The sequence below is a fragment of the Vidua chalybeata genome, chromosome 6 (assembly GCF_026979565.1).
Source record: "Vidua chalybeata isolate OUT-0048 chromosome 6, bVidCha1 merged haplotype, whole genome shotgun sequence".
Lineage (NCBI taxonomy): Eukaryota > Metazoa > Chordata > Aves > Passeriformes > Viduidae > Vidua > Vidua chalybeata.
In genome coordinates this window covers 3945062-3965204 of record NC_071535.1, presented here as the reverse complement: position 1 = coordinate 3965204, position 20143 = coordinate 3945062, and the positions used below count along the sequence as shown (strand labels likewise).

At 46.1% G+C, this 20143-nt stretch overlaps 1 protein-coding gene across 2 annotated transcripts in view; it reads right to left on the bottom strand.

The window, feature by feature from the left end:
• Positions 1-323: 323 nt before the first annotated feature.
• TMEM260 (transmembrane protein 260) overlaps positions 324-20143 on the bottom strand; it is a 33361-nt gene continuing 13541 nt past the window's right edge. Inside the window, exons 4-16 of one of the 2 annotated variants that reach the window (XM_053945647.1) lie at positions 15029-15206; positions 13005-13118; positions 10997-11176; positions 8658-8698; positions 8216-8299; positions 7742-7859; positions 7325-7500; positions 5949-6120; positions 4388-4536; positions 3348-3524; positions 2566-2619; positions 2080-2170; positions 324-969 (exon numbers count right to left, since the gene is read on the bottom strand). In XM_053945647.1, the coding sequence (XP_053801622.1) occupies positions 697-969; positions 2080-2170; positions 2566-2619; positions 3348-3524; positions 4388-4536; positions 5949-6120; positions 7325-7500; positions 7742-7859; positions 8216-8299; positions 8658-8698; positions 10997-11176; positions 13005-13118; positions 15029-15206 (1807 nt within the window). In that variant the 3' untranslated portion in view covers positions 324-696. The remainder of the gene's footprint in view (positions 970-2079; positions 2171-2565; positions 2620-3347; positions 3525-4387; positions 4537-5948; positions 6121-7324; positions 7501-7741; positions 7860-8215; positions 8300-8657; positions 8699-10996; positions 11177-13004; positions 13119-15028; positions 15207-20143) is intronic. The other variant, XM_053945648.1, reaches the window with a different exon arrangement.

The following is a 20143-nucleotide window of genomic DNA, read 5'->3' as shown; positions in this document are numbered from 1 at the left end:
GGCACAGGGTGCCTGGAGAAGCTGTAGTTGTGCAGTCCCTGAAAGTGTTCCAGGAGAGGTTGGACAGAGCTTGGAGCAACCAGGGATAGTGGAAGGTGTCCCTGCCCATGGCAGGGGGTTGGAATGAGAGCATCTTTACGGTCACTTCTAACCCAAACCATTCTGGGATTCTGGGATTATGATTCTGCAGTGCCCTTGGGCACAGGCACAGCCAGGGCTCAGAGCACATCCAGAACAGTGAATGACCAGACTCCTGGGAGGGCACCATCCCTCAGCTTGTCCTGCTGGAAACCCACCACAAAAACACACAGACACAGCACAGCTAATGAAAAATGCCTTTAGGAAACCTCTTGGCTCAGCAACAGAGGAAACAATAAAATGCTAAATACATTTTTACATCTAGAATGGATGCTGCATTCATAAAAAAAAATATATATTTATTCACAGTACAAGCTCATAGTTTTCTTGTAAAAGAAAACTCTCTTTTTTGAAACTCAGTATTTTATTTAGTGGTGAGCTTCTCCCCTACCCCAAAAAATGTCCATTTGGCAACAGAAATCAAACATCAGTATATTCCTGCAGAGGGGATCACACTAGATTTCCTCTCTGCTGCTCACCTTTTGAAACCACTCTCACACTGCCAAGGACTAATTCAGATTTTAAGTCCCGACTTCAGCATTTCAGCAGGACCAGGAGCTACCCAGCCTTGCGCCTCAGCTCCGCTTTCCTTCTCCTCATTCCCTGCAGCTCTTCCCTGAGGTGCTGCACAGCCTGCAGGATGTCCTGGCGCTGGGGATCATCCTCTGCCTTCTCAGTGTAGAGCAGGAAATGTTTCACAGTCTGGGAGAGCAGCGTTTCGGGATCCACGTCCCCCCGGCCGAGGCGCAGCATCCTCTCGCAGGCGATGGCGTAGTTTTTGTGCCAGTTCACCGGGTGATGGGGATGGGAGTTGACAATTTCTTTGTATGACTGTTAAAGGAACAAAAAAAAAAAAAAAAAAAAAAAAAAAAAAAAAAAAGAAGGTAGGGGCAGCAAATTAATTGAACGAAGTGGGAGCAACAGCTTTTAACAGTGCTTCAAAACTGCCTGGAAAGAAACAGATGCTATTTAGATGTCCAAGTCCAGAGCTGGAGTATTTCTGTAATTTGCTCTGTGTTTGCCATTCAGCAGCATGAATCAGAAATCCAAGGGGGGCTGAAACGTTTCCCTTCTAACAGCAGCTGTTTGTTTAGAAACATTGCAGATGATGGTGATAACCCCACAGCACATTATGTGCTTCCCCCGGAGAGGTGTTACACCAAGCTGGGGGAAAAAAGAGATTTAACTGCCGCGCCTGCAAGGCATTTACTCAATATTTCAGGAGATCAGGACGTCTTCCACAGGACTTAAGCAGTCTGTTGACTTGAGTGGGAATATTCATAAGCTCAACAGCAGGCACATGCACGGGAACTTTGCAGAACAGCAAAAATCACAGCAAAACGGGCAAGAATTTAGGAAACCATTTGTTGATTCTGTGCTGGACTATGAAATACTGCTCCTCTCTGCTGATACACACCGATCACTTCGTGCATCTGTTGGCATCTCAGGCAGTCCAGTATTTCCAGAGATACCTACACCAGCTTATGGGTGTTATTCTTTGGTGTGAAATGCAGCAGAATTAATTTGCAGCGAGAAGACTGTGGGATTTTACACTTGCTGGCTCAGACTGCACGACTGCGTAATGACAGAGGGGACAAGTGCATAGAGGGGACTTCAGGACAAGCAATCTCTTGGCATGGGTTTGGAGCCCAGCACAGACAACATAATTATAGCAAAAGCAGGGTGTTGACTGGTTTGCTTTTGGCATCCTCCATGAGCGAGGGGGCAAGCAGGAATGGATAAAATCCCTGAACAAATCTCTTTGAATCGGCTATGCTCCCAGTTTGGATAAAAAAGGGGGATGTAGATTACAGGGCCTGCGTGGAAACACCGTATTTCCATGGACTCCGGAAATTTAAAAGAAAAGGGGGGGAAAAAATTATGATGGAGGCTAAAAAATGAGGATGCAGTGAGCACTCCTAACCCAAATGCAGGACTTACAGTGTATGCAAATGTGTAAAGTTGTGCTTTCATTTCTGCAGTCACACTGGCCGTTTCTGCGAGGTCGAAGATGAAGAAAGCTGTTTTCATCCTAGGAAAACAAGGAAAACTTCCATGTGGTAAGTGCTTAACGCAGCCAGCTCACATCACAGGGTTATACACAGCTTCAACACATCCATGTGTGGGGCAGCAAAGCCATCAGTGATATAAATTTCTCTCCATAATACATTTGCTCACCCTACATCCCAACTACCTTTGAGAGACTTGGAGCAGAACCTTTTGGTGAACAAAACAGCCACTTTCCTGAAGGCTTTGCTGGCGGCCTTGCATGCTTCATCTCACCGTGCCAGCCTTTTCCTTCTAAAGCTTGGCACGTGCAGACCCAATAAGGCCACGGCCCATCAGGCTGCCTGCTTTGGTGTGTGTTTCCACACCAGTGAGCTGGCAGTGCCCACTGGCTGCTGGAAGAGAGCAAAGCAAAATTACCTGGCTTGCCACATCTCCTCGTTGGCGACAGCTTCCCAGGAAGAGGGGCTGAAACTAAATGGGAATGGAAATAAAATTCAGCTGTCAGATCCACATGGCTGGGTTTCACCCACCACAACCCTTCCAGCCCAGGCAGCTACAGACCTCCCAGGCAGAAGAAAACCTGTCATGAAGCCTGTGGCTCTGACAGCAGGGAATTCAGCTGATTCTCTGTCATTCAAAAAACTTTGTGCCTCTCTCTCCATAGAAAGAGCCTCTGGTGTATCAGGTATTTCACAGCATCCCAGATCTCAGAGCCAGAGATGTTTTTTACCACCACAGGTCAGCCTATGACATTTAAACCTCTGGATGTCTCAATAATCTTAGATCCTGATCAAGTTTTAAGGTCAGAATTGGACCTCATACTTGACTAGAGATGTCATTGCTGTTTTTCACACTATTAAGATCACAGATCATGGAATGGTTTGGGTTGGAAGGGACCTCAAAGATCATCTCATTCCAACTCCCTGCCATGAGCAGGGACACCTTCCACTATCCCAGGTTGCTCTAAGCCCCATCCAACCTGGCCTGGGATACTGCCAGGGATGGGGCAGCCCAGCTCTCTGGGCTGTGCCAGCATCTCACCGCCCTGACAGGGAAGAATTTCTCCCTGCTATCTCTCCAGAACACAAAACATTGAGATTATGGCTCTTGTTTGATTCCTCTAGCACTGCAGTGGGTGTGGCAATGCTGCTGGCAGAAAATGATGAGCAGGAAGGAGCAGAGGCTCCTCTGCCTCGTGCCTGCCATAGTCTTCAGTCCAGTTATAGAGATTCCTCGTGAGACGAATCCACTCTCCTGGGTCAAACACAGCTCCAGAAGGAACCAGCTTTTCACACGTCCCCCAGGGCCAGAGCGAGTGGCTCCTTCTCCAGGTTGAGTCCCCTTCGTGAAGACCTATGCAGACAAACACTTCCTTACTGCCAAAAAAAAAAAAAAAAACAACAGAGAGAGCCATGGTGAAGCCAGCTCAGAGACCGTGGGCCACCCCTGAGCAAACCAACCCACACCAAACTGTGCAGCAAACACACCCACCCAGCACATCTCCCATCAGCACGGGCACGTTGTGGGGCAGTCTGGAAAACAGATGAATTCTCTCCATCTGGCATTGCCCATCTTGAGCAGCCAGCACAGCTGGCACATCCTGTGCCCTCTCCTGGACCTCCCAAACAGGCCAGAAGCTGGAGGAGAAGCCCATTCCTGCCCACTGGCACCTGGCTGTGCTCCTGTGCCTCCCCACCCTCGCAGGGCTCACCCCAGCTAGTCTAAATGCAGATGCTATTCTTATTCGTGTGAGTATCTAATCCTTTCTCCACTCTTACTAAGCTATTTTTATATGATGATTATTCCTGGAATACATTCATTCTATGCTAATCAGTTGGCCACAATGTTCACAAAGGAGAAGCAGCAGCAATTTGCTCTCCAACCATCGTCGTTCCGAGTACACAGGAACGTTCCTATTCTCTGTGATGAATTGTATCGACAACAGCAACAAAAAATCATCAGTAAACACTCTGCAGATCACCTTCTTTTCCTCTCCTTCCTAAAAGCCAAACCAACCTCAAAACAACAGGCAATATTATATCCGGATGGAGTTACTTCTGCAGAGATATTTTGCTTTAATTGCAAAAATAATCTCGCCACCGGGGAGGAAGTCAGTGGAGAAAATTGGTCTTTTGGATGCAGTACCAAGCTGTTCCATAAACAATTTCCAGAGGAAAAAAAAAAAAAAAAAAAGGTCAGAGATTTTAGGAAAGCTGTTACATATGAAAGAAATGCTTACTGTTTATTTACTTTGAGGAAACGATGGAGATTAAAGGCGAGCGTCCCGTCGGGTAATACTCCTTCCACAGGATTCCACCGGTTCCCGGGAAAATAAACGCCAGGTAAATGCTTTGCCAGCTTGGGTAAATACCATTCGTAAGTCATCATCTGGAATAAAAGTTATTATCACAATCTGAACAGGAATCAGAAGATTTACATCCAGAAGAAATGGTTTCTGCAGGAGTAATGACCATTTGCTTAGGGAAGTCACCCACCATGTCAGCAGTGAACACGAGGCCAGACTGGGTCACCATGGTTAAATCAGCACCAGAATGGGTCACCATGGCCACACCACAGCACCAGACTGGGTCACCATGGCCAGACTGGGTCACCATGGCCACACCACAGCACCAGACTGGGTCACCATGGCCACACCACAGCACCAGACTGGGTCACCATGGTCACACCGGAGCACCAGACTGGGTCACCATGGTTAAATCAGCACCAGACTGGGTCACCATGGCCAGACTGGGTCACCAAGGTCACACCACAGCACCAGACTGGGTCACCATGGTTAAATCAGCACCAGACTGGGTCACCATGGCCACACCACAGCACCAGACTGGGTCACCATGGTTAAATCAGCACCAGAATGGGTCACCATGGCCAGACTGGGTCACCATGGTTAAATCAGTACCAGAATGGGTCACCATGGCCAGACTGGGTCACCATGGTTAAATCAGTACCAGAATGGGTCACCATGGCCAGACTGGGTCACCATGGTTAAATCAGCACCAGACTGGGTCACCACGGCCAGACCAGACTGGGTCACCATGGCCACACCACAGCACCAGACTGGGTCACCATGGCCAGACTGGGTCACCATGGCCAGACTGGGTCACCATGGTCACACCAGAGCACCAGAGTGGGTCACCATGGTTAAATTAGCACCAGAATGGGTCACCATGGCTAGATCACAGCACCAGACTGGGTCACCATGGTTAAATCAGCACCAGAATGGGTCACCATGGCCAGACTGGGTTACCATGGTTAAATCAGCACCAGACTGGGTCACCATGGCCAGACTGGGTCACCACGGTCACACCACAGCACCAGACTGGGTCACCATGGTTAAATCAGCACCAGACTGGGTCACCACGGTCACACCACAGCACCAGACTGGGTCACCAGTGCCTTCTGATCAGAGGCACGCGGTCCTCACTCCACCACAAAACAGCCACTGCTGGTAAGACACTGCTGGTTTGGTTAAACACCAGGAACTGGGTCTGGGGTTTGCCAACAAGTTGCAAAGCCAGGTGTGAGGATGATGTGGCAGTGGAAGTGTGGGTGACCCATCCTGTAACTTTTTTTTTCCCCTTTTCCCATTTCTCAGTGAAAAAGGAAACATGCACACCACACTCCGTCCCAGGGTTACCCACAACTCTTTTAAAAGAAAAATCAATTTTATTTATTTCCACATCATGAGTTTTAAGAGACCCTCTCAAGGAGACAAAGGAACAGCTGACCTTGTGCAGCTTATGCTTCAATCTGCCTTTCTAAAGAGCACTTTCTGAACATACCTCCTGGTCCACTAAGGTGATATCTGGCCTCATCCCCTCACAGTAATGAAGGTAACGAAGAGCATTCCCAGGCAAGTCTCCTCTTAGCAGGATCACTGCTCCCACTGGCATGGAGGACAGCACGTTCCTTGCAAACTTATCAACAACGTAGTTGTTGCTCTGATCACAAGTGCTGAAGAGTACAGATGAAAAACAGAACCTTAAAACCAGGTATTTGCATGGCTTTGCAGAAATTCAGAGCAATTTTATGCAACGGGCACCCAACAGGGGAAATCCACCCTGGTGAGGCTGGAAACATTACAGAGTCACAGAATGGTTTAGGTTGGAAGGGACTTTAAAGAACACCTCACTCCACTCCCCTGCCGTGGGCAGGGACACCTCCACTAGGGAAGTTGCTCCCAGTTGTTCCCAGGTTGCTCCAACCCCATCCAACCTGGCCTTGAACTTCCAGGGATGGAGAGTGTCAACAACTTGGTATCTCCATTTCCAGAGAAAATGAGATACAGAAACAAAGCATTTAAAGCACAGGCCCTCAGAAAGCACCAGCCACTACATTTCTGCCAAAATACACACTAACTTCACACCTTCACCTTAATTCTGATTTCTTCTTGGGCTAAATCTAAAACCTTATTAGTGGGTGCTGGAAGTGCCAGTACAACATTGGTTCTGCAGAGCATTTGAAATCCTCCTCATCCTTTAACGCTTCCATTAAGATTGAAAACCCCAAGTTTTCGTAGTATGAGGCAGAAGTTGATTCATATGATCTGAGATTGGATCCTTTTCACTGAAGTTGTGTGCACATATTCCAGGCATGGGTTCAGATGAGGACAGGAGCTGTGACTGGCTCACCTATGAGCAAGCCTTTGGAAAAGGTGTGCCAAAGAAAGGAATCCTGAGGATGAAGTCTACACTTCCTTGGTCATCCTCTACCTGAGCATCCCTTCCAGGACACTGATTCCTATCCAAGCAGCTGCATGGGTTATGGGATAGGGAAGCCCCAAACTACAGATTTAAATCTTCAGAAATGGGGGAAAAATCAGAAAAAACTTCAGGGCACAAGGTAGCATGAAGGAAAGCAAGAGAAGTTCGGGCCACATGAATTCTGCCAACCTCCTTAGGAGAAAAAGCACAGATTTACAAGTTTATTTTTAGAAGTTTATGTATCTACAGAGTGGTTTTCCCTCAACCTCTGTGACATCTCCATTTACAGCCTGGAGTTGGTGACTCTGAGGAGATCAAACCAGGGGGTTCTGCAGGCTGTGACCACGCAAGCTTAGGTGGGGTGTAAAAAGTGCCCTTCCCACTCCCAGCCAAGGACAGAAACCCCAGGAGCGCCCCAGATCACCCTGCGAGGCGGCACCAAGGGAACTTCTCACCTGTAATTTGCCCAAAGCTGAGAAGCAACGAGAGCAAGAGCAGGAAGCCACTGCAGGCATGGCAGCAGCCAGGTGCCCTCCAGCACAGTGCCCCTGCCAAGGCTGGCCAGTGTGGCCAGCCCCAGCCCTGCCAGCACAGCCACCACAGCACTGCTCTGCAGCCAGAACCGCTCCACCTAGAAGAGAGAATCCCAGAACTGGGGTTGGGTTGGAAGGGACCACAGAGATCATCCCATTCCACCCCCCATCCCACACCTTCCACTAGACCAGGTTGCTCCAAGCCCCATCCAACCCGGCCTTGGAGTTCACCTTCTGCAGTTTCAAGACAACTGCCTGCTGCTGGTCAGGTGGTTTTAAGGTTTCGAATGTTTCTCTCAAAAATTAACATGCCAGAGCAACTTTGGGAGTGCAACTTACCACACCTAGAAACAGAGGCTTTGTAACATCCAAATTTGCTCTCCAAGCGAAGAAAAGGGAATAAAGGCAGAGCATTCCAGTGAAGAGCCAGATCACAGGTGATTTCTGCTGCTTTTTCCTATTAAAAAAATAATGTATCACTCCTGAGACATGATGAGAAACGAAGCAAAAATTCTATGTGCTTGAACTCCTTGCATACCTAACACAAGGAGCTGATGAGTCTTTCTTTACCTTTGCCATTTATGAAACTTCTGTTTTTAAAGCACACAACCATCAGGATTTCAGGAGATTTCAGTTTGCCATCTACCAAGCCACAGGGTTAACCAGGAGTAAGGGATATTTTGCTCTTAATAATTGATGACCACAGCCAATTGCTGCAATTTCTGCAGCAGCAAGCAGAAGGCAAAACAAGCTGCCCATGCAGAAAAAATGGGAAAAAAATGCAGATTGAAGCAAATATTTGTTTAAACTTACGGCAGTGCTGTGCTCACGCAGGCCACCAGTGCCAGGGCAAGGACAGGAAGGGAGAGCTCTGACCTCATCTGTGCCAGCTGGAAACTGTGGAGAAATTAAAGCGTGGATTTGTCACCCCCAAATCATCCCTGCACTCAATTAAAGTGTCAGGAGAAATGGGGAATAAGCACAACTGAATATATTCCCATTCTGCTGGGATTAAGTCTACCAGAAATGGGACAAGGGTGGGTTATATGGTAGAATTTTGAAGGGAAAAATCACTGGGATGGGGGATCCAGTGTTTTTCCTTCAGTGGGGAAGACAGAGGGCAGGGATGCTGGACACACATGGCCCCAGCTCTGCACAGGGTGAGGAAAGGAAGGACAGGAGCCACTTTGGCCCAAAGGACAGCAGCAGCAAGAGGTTACTTTCCACCAAAAGGCACAGCCAAGGTGTTACTCACAGCAGCATCTCTCCCATACTGGATCCTGTCTCGGACTTGGCCTGGAATAAAAACAAAGGAAACCCATGAGGAACCCACACACTGATTGGGTATCACTGGGGCAAGGAAAGTGTTCTCATTTTCTGTTTGCAAGAAAGGCAGAGACCTCTGCTCAAACCTTCACTGCAAGGTGTTCTCCCACATTCCTCTTCTATGTGATTTACCCCCTGGGTAAGCATTTCTTCAAGGTGCTGACAGCTCATTACCCTGTGATTAGAGCATGTCACATGGTTTAACCATGACCTCTGCTGTATCATGGAATCATTTGGGTTGGAAAAGCCCTCTGAGGTCATCGAGTCCAACCATTCCCCCAGCACTGCCCAGCCCACCACTAACCCATGTCCCAAGTGCCACATCCACACATCTTCTAAATCCCTCCAGGGATGGGGATTCCACCACTGCCTTGGGCAGCCTATTCCAATTCCTGACCATTCTTTCTGTGAATTTTTTTCCTAATATCCAATCTAAATCTCTCCTGCCACAACTTGAGGCCATGTTCTGTATCTTCATGGTGCAATTATTTTCTGTGACATCTCCCCACAGCCTGAGACAAGCTCAATTCCTCCTTGCTTACCAGACTTGCCCCTGTCCCCTCTGCCCTGACAAATGCAGAACTGTACAAAATCTTTGAGGTAATGAGAAGTTTTATTGCAGAGACCTGCAATCCATGGCACATGTTTGGGAAAAAGACATGTTGTGTGGAGGGGAGGAATTACCTTCATTGCTGCTTGTTGGAAAAGTGGCTACCAGATTAAAGAAAAGGTAAACAGATTCAGGAGGTCTGGAAGGAATATTTGATCTCAATGAAAATGGAATAGCTAATTGCATCCAGGATTTGATTAAAAAATAAGTGTTAGAGGATGGAGAGCCAGCTCACAGCTCCTGAAGCCCCACCTTGCTGGCAGCTGATGTCCCTGGACACATCCATCACAGAGATGAGATTTCTGATCCATGGCTTACAGGTGGAATCCTCTCCAAAATATTTTCTGGGCTTTTTTTTTTGACCCTGCCTGCCCTTAAAACAGAGCTATGGGATGTAAAAGCTGTCTGTCCATCCAGCAGGGCTCTGGCATTTTCCCAACTGGCACCGGGACCAAACATTTGGATTTTGCTGTATTTATTGCCCCTGCTTCAGACAAGTTCATCCTAAATGTGATTTGTGGTGTAGGATTACACGCAGTCCATCCCTAAGCCTCCTGAACATCAACTTGAATTCATCACATTTGATGGAGAGAGGAGTTAAGGGATTTGCATGCCTTGGTATTGCTGTGCCCAGTGGAGGCTGATTCTCAGGAGACAGCTGGGAACAGGACAACAGGGGAAGTCTCACAAGTCCTACAGAGGGTGGACCTGATCTCTGTAGGGGTTTTTGGGCAGATTTAGTGGCAGCAGCAGGAATCATCATGTCTTTTGACACACATCCTACAGCCACACAGCTCTCTGAGCAGGGTGGAAAAGCACAGTGACAGTGATGCCGTGTCACGCTGGCTGCGTGTGAAGGGTGATTCCTGAGGATGTGGAGCTCCAGGACTCCAGGGAGTGACAGAACATGCAGGTCACACCTTCTTATTGTTTTCCTCCCAGTGGTGTGATTTCCCAGCCCTCTGCCCTGAAAGCTTGGAAGCAGGACAGACTCTGGGGCGACGGGCTGGTGATTTCCTTGCGTGGCCAGAGCCCAACATTCAAGTCAGGGCTGGAGGAGGAGGATGCAAATCCTACACTCTGAAAGCAACCATGGATTCTGCAAGAGCAGAGACCTCAATAACTCAAATCAGAGGTTCCTGAGAACCCTCAAACCAACCATTCACTTAAACTCAGCATTAGCAAGTTAAGAGGAATAATTTAGAACCCTCAAACCAACCACTCAGTTAAATTCAACATCAGTAAATTAAAGAGGAATAGCTTTTAAATGAAAACTGCTTGTGACCTCTTTAAATGTCTGAGTTAAAAATAGAAAAATAAGACAATATTCATCTTAAAAACACCACAAGATTGATGTCACCAACTCCCTCTGGCACAGTTTGTTCTTTGGGCTCCTACACACGTAAGACACCCATACAGCTCCCAGGAAATAATTTGGCTCACCCCATAAGGCAATGAGAATTATCTCTCTGCTTTCCCAGCCATGTGACCCATTCCCAGAAAACCTGACAGGTCAGGAGGTCGAAATCCGAAATGAACACTTAAAAAATGAAACATTTTCAATTTCCGTCCCCGCGAGCCCTTAATCGTCACAAGCAGAACATTTCTGCTGTTGCATAAGTGAAGAGGAAGCAATCTAGGAAGTGACCCTTGTTTACCAGATTGAATGTCCCATATTCTTCCCTCAGAAAGTGGGTCAAAAATCCTTGAAAAGTCGTCTGGTCTCCCCATGTCCAGCGGGCTCGATTGAGGTAGGACGAAGCCGGCAGATAGAGATAAGGCAGCAAACCAGCCAAGAAGCATAAACCCAACTTCAGCAAATGGCCTAGGGACAATTCCTGCACCAAAATATGTCATATTGCATAACAATGTTTATTTTAGTTTAATCACGCTGGAACTTCAAGAACAGATAAAGAAAAAACATCAAATATATTTACACAGAGCTGATCTCTCAATTTATAGTAAGTCCCTACAAAATGCTATGTTAAACCTTACGATTTTGTGGATTACTAGGAAACTGCATCAAACTGATCTCCTTTGCATGGCAGGGTGAAATTTAAGTGAAGCAAATAATATTAGCTAGGACTCATGAGTATCATACTCATTGCATCTTTCACATTTAAATCATGGCATGACATGCATAGATGGCTGAAGCACTGCAAGGCTGAGATAACCCACTTTGCAGCGATTAAGAGTTGGCTGGTTTTCCATCTGGCAAAAAAAAAAAAAAAAAAAACCACCCCACATAAATGCTGCTCTAGTACAACTGCACACATCATCACCATCATCAGGAGTCAGTTTTGCCATTTACTTGATCGTGATTACGCTGGCTAAATTGGATAGGCCAACTTTTGGGGTGGGATTTTCGAGACTGCCTAAGGGGTCAGGGAGACAAGACTTTCAAAGGGACTTCTGTGCCTAACTCCTTTAAGTGCTTTGGAAAATCCCACCCTAGAATATTGCACGCTTGCTTTGTCGCTAGCCAGTGCCCTGTCAATCAAAGCACTTCCTCAGCATTTGGGGTTACTGGGAGTGATGATCTATGGAGCAGAGAAAGGAGCTTGATAATGATGGTGGTCAGAGCTCCTCCAGAAGAAAGGTGGCTCATTTGTACTTTAAAAAGGCAGTTTTCCATCCATTTCTATCTTACTCAGTGGTTTCCCACAGCAGGCACTACTGGGCTCTCCAAAGTATTTCCCAGGATTATCATATTGGCACAGCATTGCCTTTGCTGGAAATCACAGAGGTCTCTCTGGACCTCCCTGCTCAAAAAAACCCCAAAACAAACTGTTTAAAGAACACAAATATATTGCAGAAGTGATTCTTGATTGTGTTAATGGAAATACATGGCCAGAAAAGGGGGTTGCTGGGGATGCTGAAAAGATTTTGGATCAAGCTTCTCTAAGTTGCATCACATTTCTTGCAGCTCATGTGCCACACCCAGGCTTAGTTATGCCCTGTGCCACTACTGAGAACCACACAGGGTGGATGTGGCTTTTGCTGGTTACCACCAGGGAGCCAACACACAGAAACTCATCTCCAGGTGAGCTATGGCATGGGGAACTCTGAGTTTTCAGTTCCAAGGATTATTTTAGCTCACAGGGTATTTGCAAGCAGCTGGGGCAGAGCACTCCTGTGCCAGGGGACACAAGTGGGTCACAGATGACCAGCATGAGCAAAGGCCCTAAACTGTGATCACAGAATCCCAGAATGGTTTGGGTTGGAAGGGAACTTGGAAATCATCTTGTTTTAACCCCCTGCCATGGCAGGGACACCTTCTGCTATCCCAGGTTTCTCCATGCCCTGTCCAACCTGGCCTTGGGCACTTCCAGGGATCCAGGGGCAGCCACAGCTTCTCTGGGCACCCTGTGCCAGGGCCTTCCCACCCTCTCAGGGAAGAATTTCTTCCTAATATCCAAATCTAACCCTTTCCTCTATCTGTTTAAAGCCTCTTGTCCTATCACTCCATGCCCTTACAAAAGCCTTCTTGGAGACCCTCTTTAAATCAGACCCCCTTGAGATCAGTGGCTGTGGTGTCAGACTGGAACTTCAGTGGGTCACGATTCATCACACACATCAACTCAGAAGTGGCACAAGTTCTGGGGGAGAAGAATTTATCCCTTAGAAGCCTTAGAAAAGCAGAGGTGTGAGTGTGTAAATACATACCCTCTTCCTGAAAAGCCGTGAGAGAACCCAGGGCACAACACAAGCAACGTAAAGCACTATGGTGTGCTGATTGCACAGACTGAGCCCACAGCAAAAGGCACCCAATTTAGAGATCTGAGAGGGGGAAAAAAAATAAAAATCACAATTACTATTTACAAGTTTGCAAAAACATCCAGAGAGCAAAAAAGATTCAGCACAGCGTCCTTACAGGAGAAAGGCAAACAGTGAGCACTGGTCAGTTGTAACACAGAACTCAGGGGATTTTTTATTTGTTACAGGGAGATTCCAACTGTTTAACAGAAAACATTCTTTAAGAAGTGTCCAGCTGAACAGCCATGCCTCCATGCATACAGAGATCCTGTGCAGCATCACCACACCCTAATGATGGGATGAGTCCAGTTCCTGAACCCAGCTGCACAGGGGAGGCTGCCCAGCATTTCACTCTGAATGATTTTTCAGAAATGTCCTAAGATAAAGCCATTATCTACAGAAATCTAATTTTTTTTGTAACAGGAATGATTTTTTCCTCTTTGTTAGGCACACAGGGCTGCACAAACTTCCTAAGCCAAGGGAATTAAAGGTGACACTCCTCATTACTCCAAAACTTTAAGCCTTTCCAGTGCCCAACCACCCTCTGGGGAAAGAACCTTTTCCTGATATCCAACCTAAACCTCCCCTGCTTGTTTCAGCCCCTGGTGAGGGTGGTGTGTGGGATGCAAACACTTGCCTTGGTGTAGTGATGGGATCACCTTGTAATTTTTAATTAACTGCTCAGCATTCCACGCTGGACACTGCCCTGCCATGGAAGCACCTTGCCATAAGTTCAGAAAAACCTTTGTGGGTCTCAGAGCTGCCTGGCAGGGCTCAGAACCACCTCAGTCATTTTTTAAGTACATGGATGAGCTCCAATATGATGCCTGTATGAGCATCTGATTTATGAAAAGCACTGCAAGCTTGCTGTTGGCAGCCTGGCTTCTTCCAGGCGTGGGATGCCAGACACTCAAAAAAACATTGGAACAAGCTCCTTAACTGCTTCTGAAAATCTAATTTTGAAAATCCCATTGGAAACTGGGCATGTGAAACATGGGAGAAGGTTGGAAAATGCCCAGCTCCATGTCTGTAGAGTTCAGGTTGTGGGGATCTTGGGATGCTGCTCATTAGAAAATAATAATTATCCAAAAAAAAAAAAAAAAAAATCCAATGGTGAAACAAGGTCTCTGTAGCCATTGATAAAACATGTTATTTGAGAACTCATGAAGCTGAGTAAACTACCACTGCAGACTCCTGAAATTCTAGCCTAGCCCGACAAAAATCCCTTTATTCACACAATTTACAGGAGTCACAGCAGGCAAGTCTGTCGGAGGAAAAGAGATCAGATGTTCGGGCACACAAAAGTAGAAAGAACAAGACTGCTGAGCAAAAATATCATTTGGCTGACTAGTCTGTTTATAAAGTAGAAAATACAGCATGAAATTTAAAGTCTTTATGTTTAACAATGCCATTATTTTAGGGGCACATTTAATTTCAAAAGAAAAACTGACTGAAAATTTGCTCGTTCCTGTTTTTGAGTTGAAACTTGGTTTCTGATTAGATGAAGTTTTCTATACAATATATCCATTTACCCCGGAGAAAATTACCAATTCTTAAAACAAAACCTTGAACACTCACAGCCTAGTTTGTGTCTTTGAAGCAGGATGAACTAAAATGTTTAGATTGAAATGATTTTGGTTTTCCTGCTTCCATCCTGTGAGTATTAAATTAATTAATCCCAAACCCATCCAACAGGTCCCAACTCAATTCTTAAGCAAAGTGGGCAGGTTTTTTTCAATGTTTGTCACTTTTGAACATCCAGGTAAGTCAGGGATGTACCCCACCCAGCACAGGTGCTGAAGTAAGACCCAAAACTTGGCCTTTTTATTTAAACAAAATTAAATCAGCAGTAAACAAACAGTAAATTAAACACACAAGTGCTAACCAATTGCAAAAAAAATAAAGAACTATTCACCTGGCTTGAGATGTTTTACCTTTGATCTCTCTTTTGCAGTGGATGCCTCCTCAAAATGAGCAGTGAGAGCCATCAGCAGCCCCACAAACAGATTGTTTAAGCTGAAAACCTCCGCCGTGATGGACCACTGCCATGTTAGACGAGAAAATGAAAACACCCCCGCAGCAAGGATTCCTCCAGCATATGAGCCAGAAAGCCTGCAAACACAGATAACATGAAATCTTCTTTTCCAACAAAAAAAGAGCCTACTTTATTGTCCTTCTTTTTTAAATTTTTTTTTTTTTAAAAAAACCATACTGCAGCAGCAGCAACGAGTGCCACCCAGCACCCTGCCAAAACATTATATGGTTAAGATCTCCCTAATAATTTCTCTGCTAAGGATTGCCACTGGGGAGAGCAGAGCCCGTTTGCCAGCCACCCAACACCAAAGAATCTGCTTCTTCTCGCCATGAAAACTTCCAGGATTGAATTTGCTTCAGAAATCCTGATGAGGGAAGGCCCAGAGGGTCGTGGTGCACGGAGCCAGGGAGTCATGGCTTTAATGGGATACTCTGGAGGAGATGCCAGCAAGGGTGCAGCCTTCAATTCATCCAGGAGCTGAATTAAGAGTGGATTAGAGCTATTCAGGATGGACAGCATTGGCAGGGGGGGTTTTGGTGTCATGGGGACTGCAGCACCCACAGTCCCAGCAGCGAGAGGTCAGGAGTGTGGGAAACGGGTGCCAGCTCCAGCAAGAGGGAGGGACAGGGTTTAGCACCCACTGTTGAGATGGCTGTGAGCCCAAAGCTGGCCATCTCTGTGACTCCCAGATGGGATTATGGCACATTCCCCACGGAGCTGCCTGCCCAGCTCAGCTGGATGCTGCAGCCAGCACAGGGAGCCCACGAGGTGGAATTCAGGAAAGCCATTCCACCACAGTGGCTCTTCCCACCCAGTCTCACTGGGAGCAGCTCTGGCTCTGCCTGTCTGGAAGCTCTCCCCGTTAGGAAGTCACCCTGAAAAGACACAGTGTAGGGCACCACAACATGCTCAACCAAGCTTTATCCAAAAATACAAATATCCAAAATGAGGCTGTGGTCAAAGCTACACTCCAGAAATTCACCATTCCTCTCTAAGACTCAGCTAGTCTCCACCACAAACAGGGTATTTTTCTAATTCCACCCCAGACACGCACAGTTCCATTTAATCCTAACAATTCTAGCAGATTTAAGCCGAAAAAATTATAAACTACCCAGCCTCTTTATCAAGCTACACGTGTGATTTCCACATGAGATGAGGAAGCTCCTGATGGAGCCCTCTCTACAAGGGCTCCTCTGCTTGGTTTGCCAGAGTACCTGAAGGTATGTGGAAAATAGCACTAATGATTTTTATCTCCTTTGTGAAGTATTTTGAGATCTGCACCTGCAGGATGCAGCCAAAGGGTGAGAAGTATGGAGTTAACATCGGGGAAAAAGGAAACAATTCTGACGTGTTCCAGGCCAAGCTCAAGGTGACAGTGAGTTCAACATCAAGACTGGGGGAAGAAGTCTCAAAAAATCAACAGAATTGGGAAAAAAAATGAAGAAAAATACCAGGTAAAGGCAGCAGGACCATGTGTAATTAAAAACCAAGAGATCCACAATACACAAATCCACTTCATGACGTTCCTGTTTTGACTAAACCATTTAAACATTTCAAACTCTTAGTTACAAAGAAACGACTCCATAAATCCCTTTGAAATTCTTGCAGGGAAATAAGGTAAAGAAAAGGTGAAACAACTTTTCCAAAAATCTTCAGAAAAGCAGCATTTTAGGCAAACGTCCCAATCATTCACCAATTCTCCTTGTCTTTCCCAGGAAAGACTCAAACATATAATGAGAGTTCAAATGAGATTAAAGAAATCTCTTGACAAAAAGTCTAACCTGTGAGTTGAGTTTTATGAAACAAGGCTTAAGCAAAAGCCACTCAACCCAAAGCTTAAAGACTTATCCCAGCTATGTGGGACAGAGGACAGCTCTGCTCACCGAGCAGAGCAGGGTCAGGAGCCCAAACTAAGCACAGCCCACAGACCTGTCTGTCCACAGAATCATAAAAACAATCACAGAATGGCTTAGGTTGGAAGGGAACTTAAAGCTCATCCTGTTCTAACCTAAGCCATGGGCGGGGACACCTTCCACTACCCCAGGTTGCTCCAAGCCCTGTCCAACCTGGCTTTGGACACTTCCAGGGATCCAGGGGCAGCCACAGCTTCTCTGGGCACCCTGTGCCAGAGCCTCACCACCCTCACAGGGAACAATTCCTTCCAATATCCCACCTAACCCTGACCTCTGGCAGTGGGAAGCCATTCCCCCTTGTCCTGTCACTCCAGGCCCTTGTCCAAGTCTTTCCTCATCTCTCTTGGAGCTCTTTTAGGTTTTGGAAGGGGCTCTAAGGTCTCCCTGGAATCTTCTCCGGGCTGAACAGCTTCCTGAGGAAACTCATGGGAAAGCCAGGCTGCTGAGCCCACTCTGTGACAGCCCAGTTCATGCTCGGAGCACAAAGCTCCTGTAAGTACCACAGATGCCCAAAAACCAAATGGTAATGTGCTGCATTCTTGAAGAACATCAAGAAAACAGCTTTGGGAAGTGCAAGCTGGAGACCAAGAGTTTTACTGCAGGTTCTGTGACCAGCAGTGGAAATGATGGATTTCTGGGTTTGCTGATCCAGAGGGAAACTCTCAGAAGTGGAAGCAATCAGAGCAGGTATCTCCAGAGGAGGATGAAGAGCACCTGGCAGAAGAAATGCAACAATCCACAGCGCAAAGCAGCACCAGCTGCACAAGTAGAAGTGAATCCCACGCGATTGTCAGCATGATTTTGGGGAAAAATTGAATCAATCCTGCCCTGCAGCTGGGGTAACGTGGTTATACAGCTCATTTTGGTCAGCATGAGGGTCTCCATGCTCCTCTGCCTCTGCAGCCTCTTGGAATTCTCCAGCAGAGAGTGAAAATGTGTCACATCTCTCCTGCCTCAGAGCCAAGACGAGCTCAAATGGCACACTGTCCAAGGAGGTGACAAAAAACCTCAGGCATGGACAGCTCAGCCACCTACACCACTTTGGACCAAAGACCAACCTCAAGGTGGAAAAGACACTCATGGGTGTTCAGTGGTGCAAGGCAGAGTGAGATGAAAGAACTCTCCAGAAAAGGAACAAAAACGAGAGTAAAACAGAAATGGGAAAAATTGAAAAAGCAAAGGGACGGGACAGAGCTTTGAAACTGAGGTGAAGAAGTCTAAAGCCAAGAATTTTTTTTTTTTCCCATCCCTGGAAGTCTTCCATGCCAGGTTGGATGGGATGATCTTTAAGATCCTTTCCAACCCAAACCATCCTGGGATTCTGTGATTCTCTAAAAGCACCAAAAAAATTGCAAAGGAGCGCAGTGCAATCTACAGCTGGAGACGTTGGGGGCATGTTCCATAGGGAAGCAGGACATTAGGGGGACAGAAGATAATGGCTGCCTTAATTACAGGCACAGAGAGAATTCTTGTGGTTAAGACAGAGTGTTTTGTGGAAGAGGGTTAATGCAAGAGCTAAAGGAGACCTCCCATAAGTCCAGCAAGAGCTCAGCAACCCAGCGGCCAACGTGGAGACAGAGGTCACTTGCTGTGTGGGAAGTTAAGAAGTTTTTCACGGCACACAGTCACTTGTCTCACCAAAATCAAACACCAGGCCTGGCACTGACAATGCAAATGTTGTTTCCTGCAGTGAAGCCCTGCTGGACAAGAAGGAACCACAGAGCCTTTGGGCTCAGCTGGAGCCCCACACTCTGCCATCTGCACTGGCTGGAGGCTTCCCAGGCGCGCCATGGTTGGGAGAAGGAAACATTTGGGGGTTTTTCCTGGAAATACCTTCTAGCTGCTTAACACTTTCCTTTTGACAGCACATGAGGACTGCAGAGCTGAGAGCAGCAGAGAATTATCCTCACTCAACTTCTGCTCGTGCTTCTGTCTTTAAACACATTTTTCAAATAGAGTTGAGGTGCTACAAAACATGGCAAAGACACCCAACAGCTGAATCCTCGACTGGCCTCATGGAAAAGCAACATCTCAGGAGGGCTTTATCCCAGTATTTTGGGGAGCAGGGAGGGTAGAGAGCTGCTCCCCAAATCCAGCTTGTTTCCCCAGTCTTTGGGCCCAGTATGAGAAGGAACAGCCCCAGCACACAGGAGCCAGCTCATAGAAAAAGAAAAGAATTGAAGCCATGGCAAAAAGTGGGAAAGTCTTAATGACCATCATCTAAAATCACTCTCAGAAGGGACAGGAAGAGTTAGCAAAGGAGAGGTCACACAGTCCTTTTTGAGAAATATTTTCCCATGGCATCCCTAAGCATAAAAGGAAAATACTAAAAATAAATTATGATTTTGTTTTCCTTTTCAAGCATGCAAGTGAAAGAAGGTGCTGCTGGACCTCAGCTCCAAGGATGAAGCCAGTAGGAATTTGCCTTAATCAGGACTCTTTTAGCTAGAAGTTTTTATTAAGAGTTTGCAGGAACATTTGGGAAAACTGAAATTAAATCTTTTAACCTGGGTTTTTTTTTTGCAATTACAGTTTTTAGCTTCTCATTTGTTGGCAATCACTAAAACATGTAAAACTGGAATTTAAAATTTAGCCTTTCCTTTAAGTTTGGTAAAATTTTCCTTTAGCCAAGGTTACAAGTCATATACATTTAACAAAAAATCTCCACCAGCATTTTTACTTTTTATTTATAAAACAACGGCAGACATTCTATATTTAATAATTCCCCAAAATGCATTAAATGATCGGCATAAAGCTATACATGGATGGGAACTGGAATTTAATTAAAATGCTTTCGTTAAATGCAATCTTCAGTGCACTGGATTCATTAAGAACAGTAAGATAATTGGAATGGTTTATATTTGAAGCTGATGTATTTAACACTGGCAACACCTATCTGTACCTAGTGAAATAAGCTGATTATTTCTGTCTTCTTTTCCCTCCAAAACTTTACAGGCAGGAGATCTTAGCCTTGCATCTTTTTTTTTTTTTTTTTTTTTTTAGGCAGTAGAATAAGAAAAATTCTCCTGATTTATAAAAGCTCCACTAATTAACTAAATAATGGTTTTTTTTTTTTTTAATTTCTGTCTCTCCCTGCACTT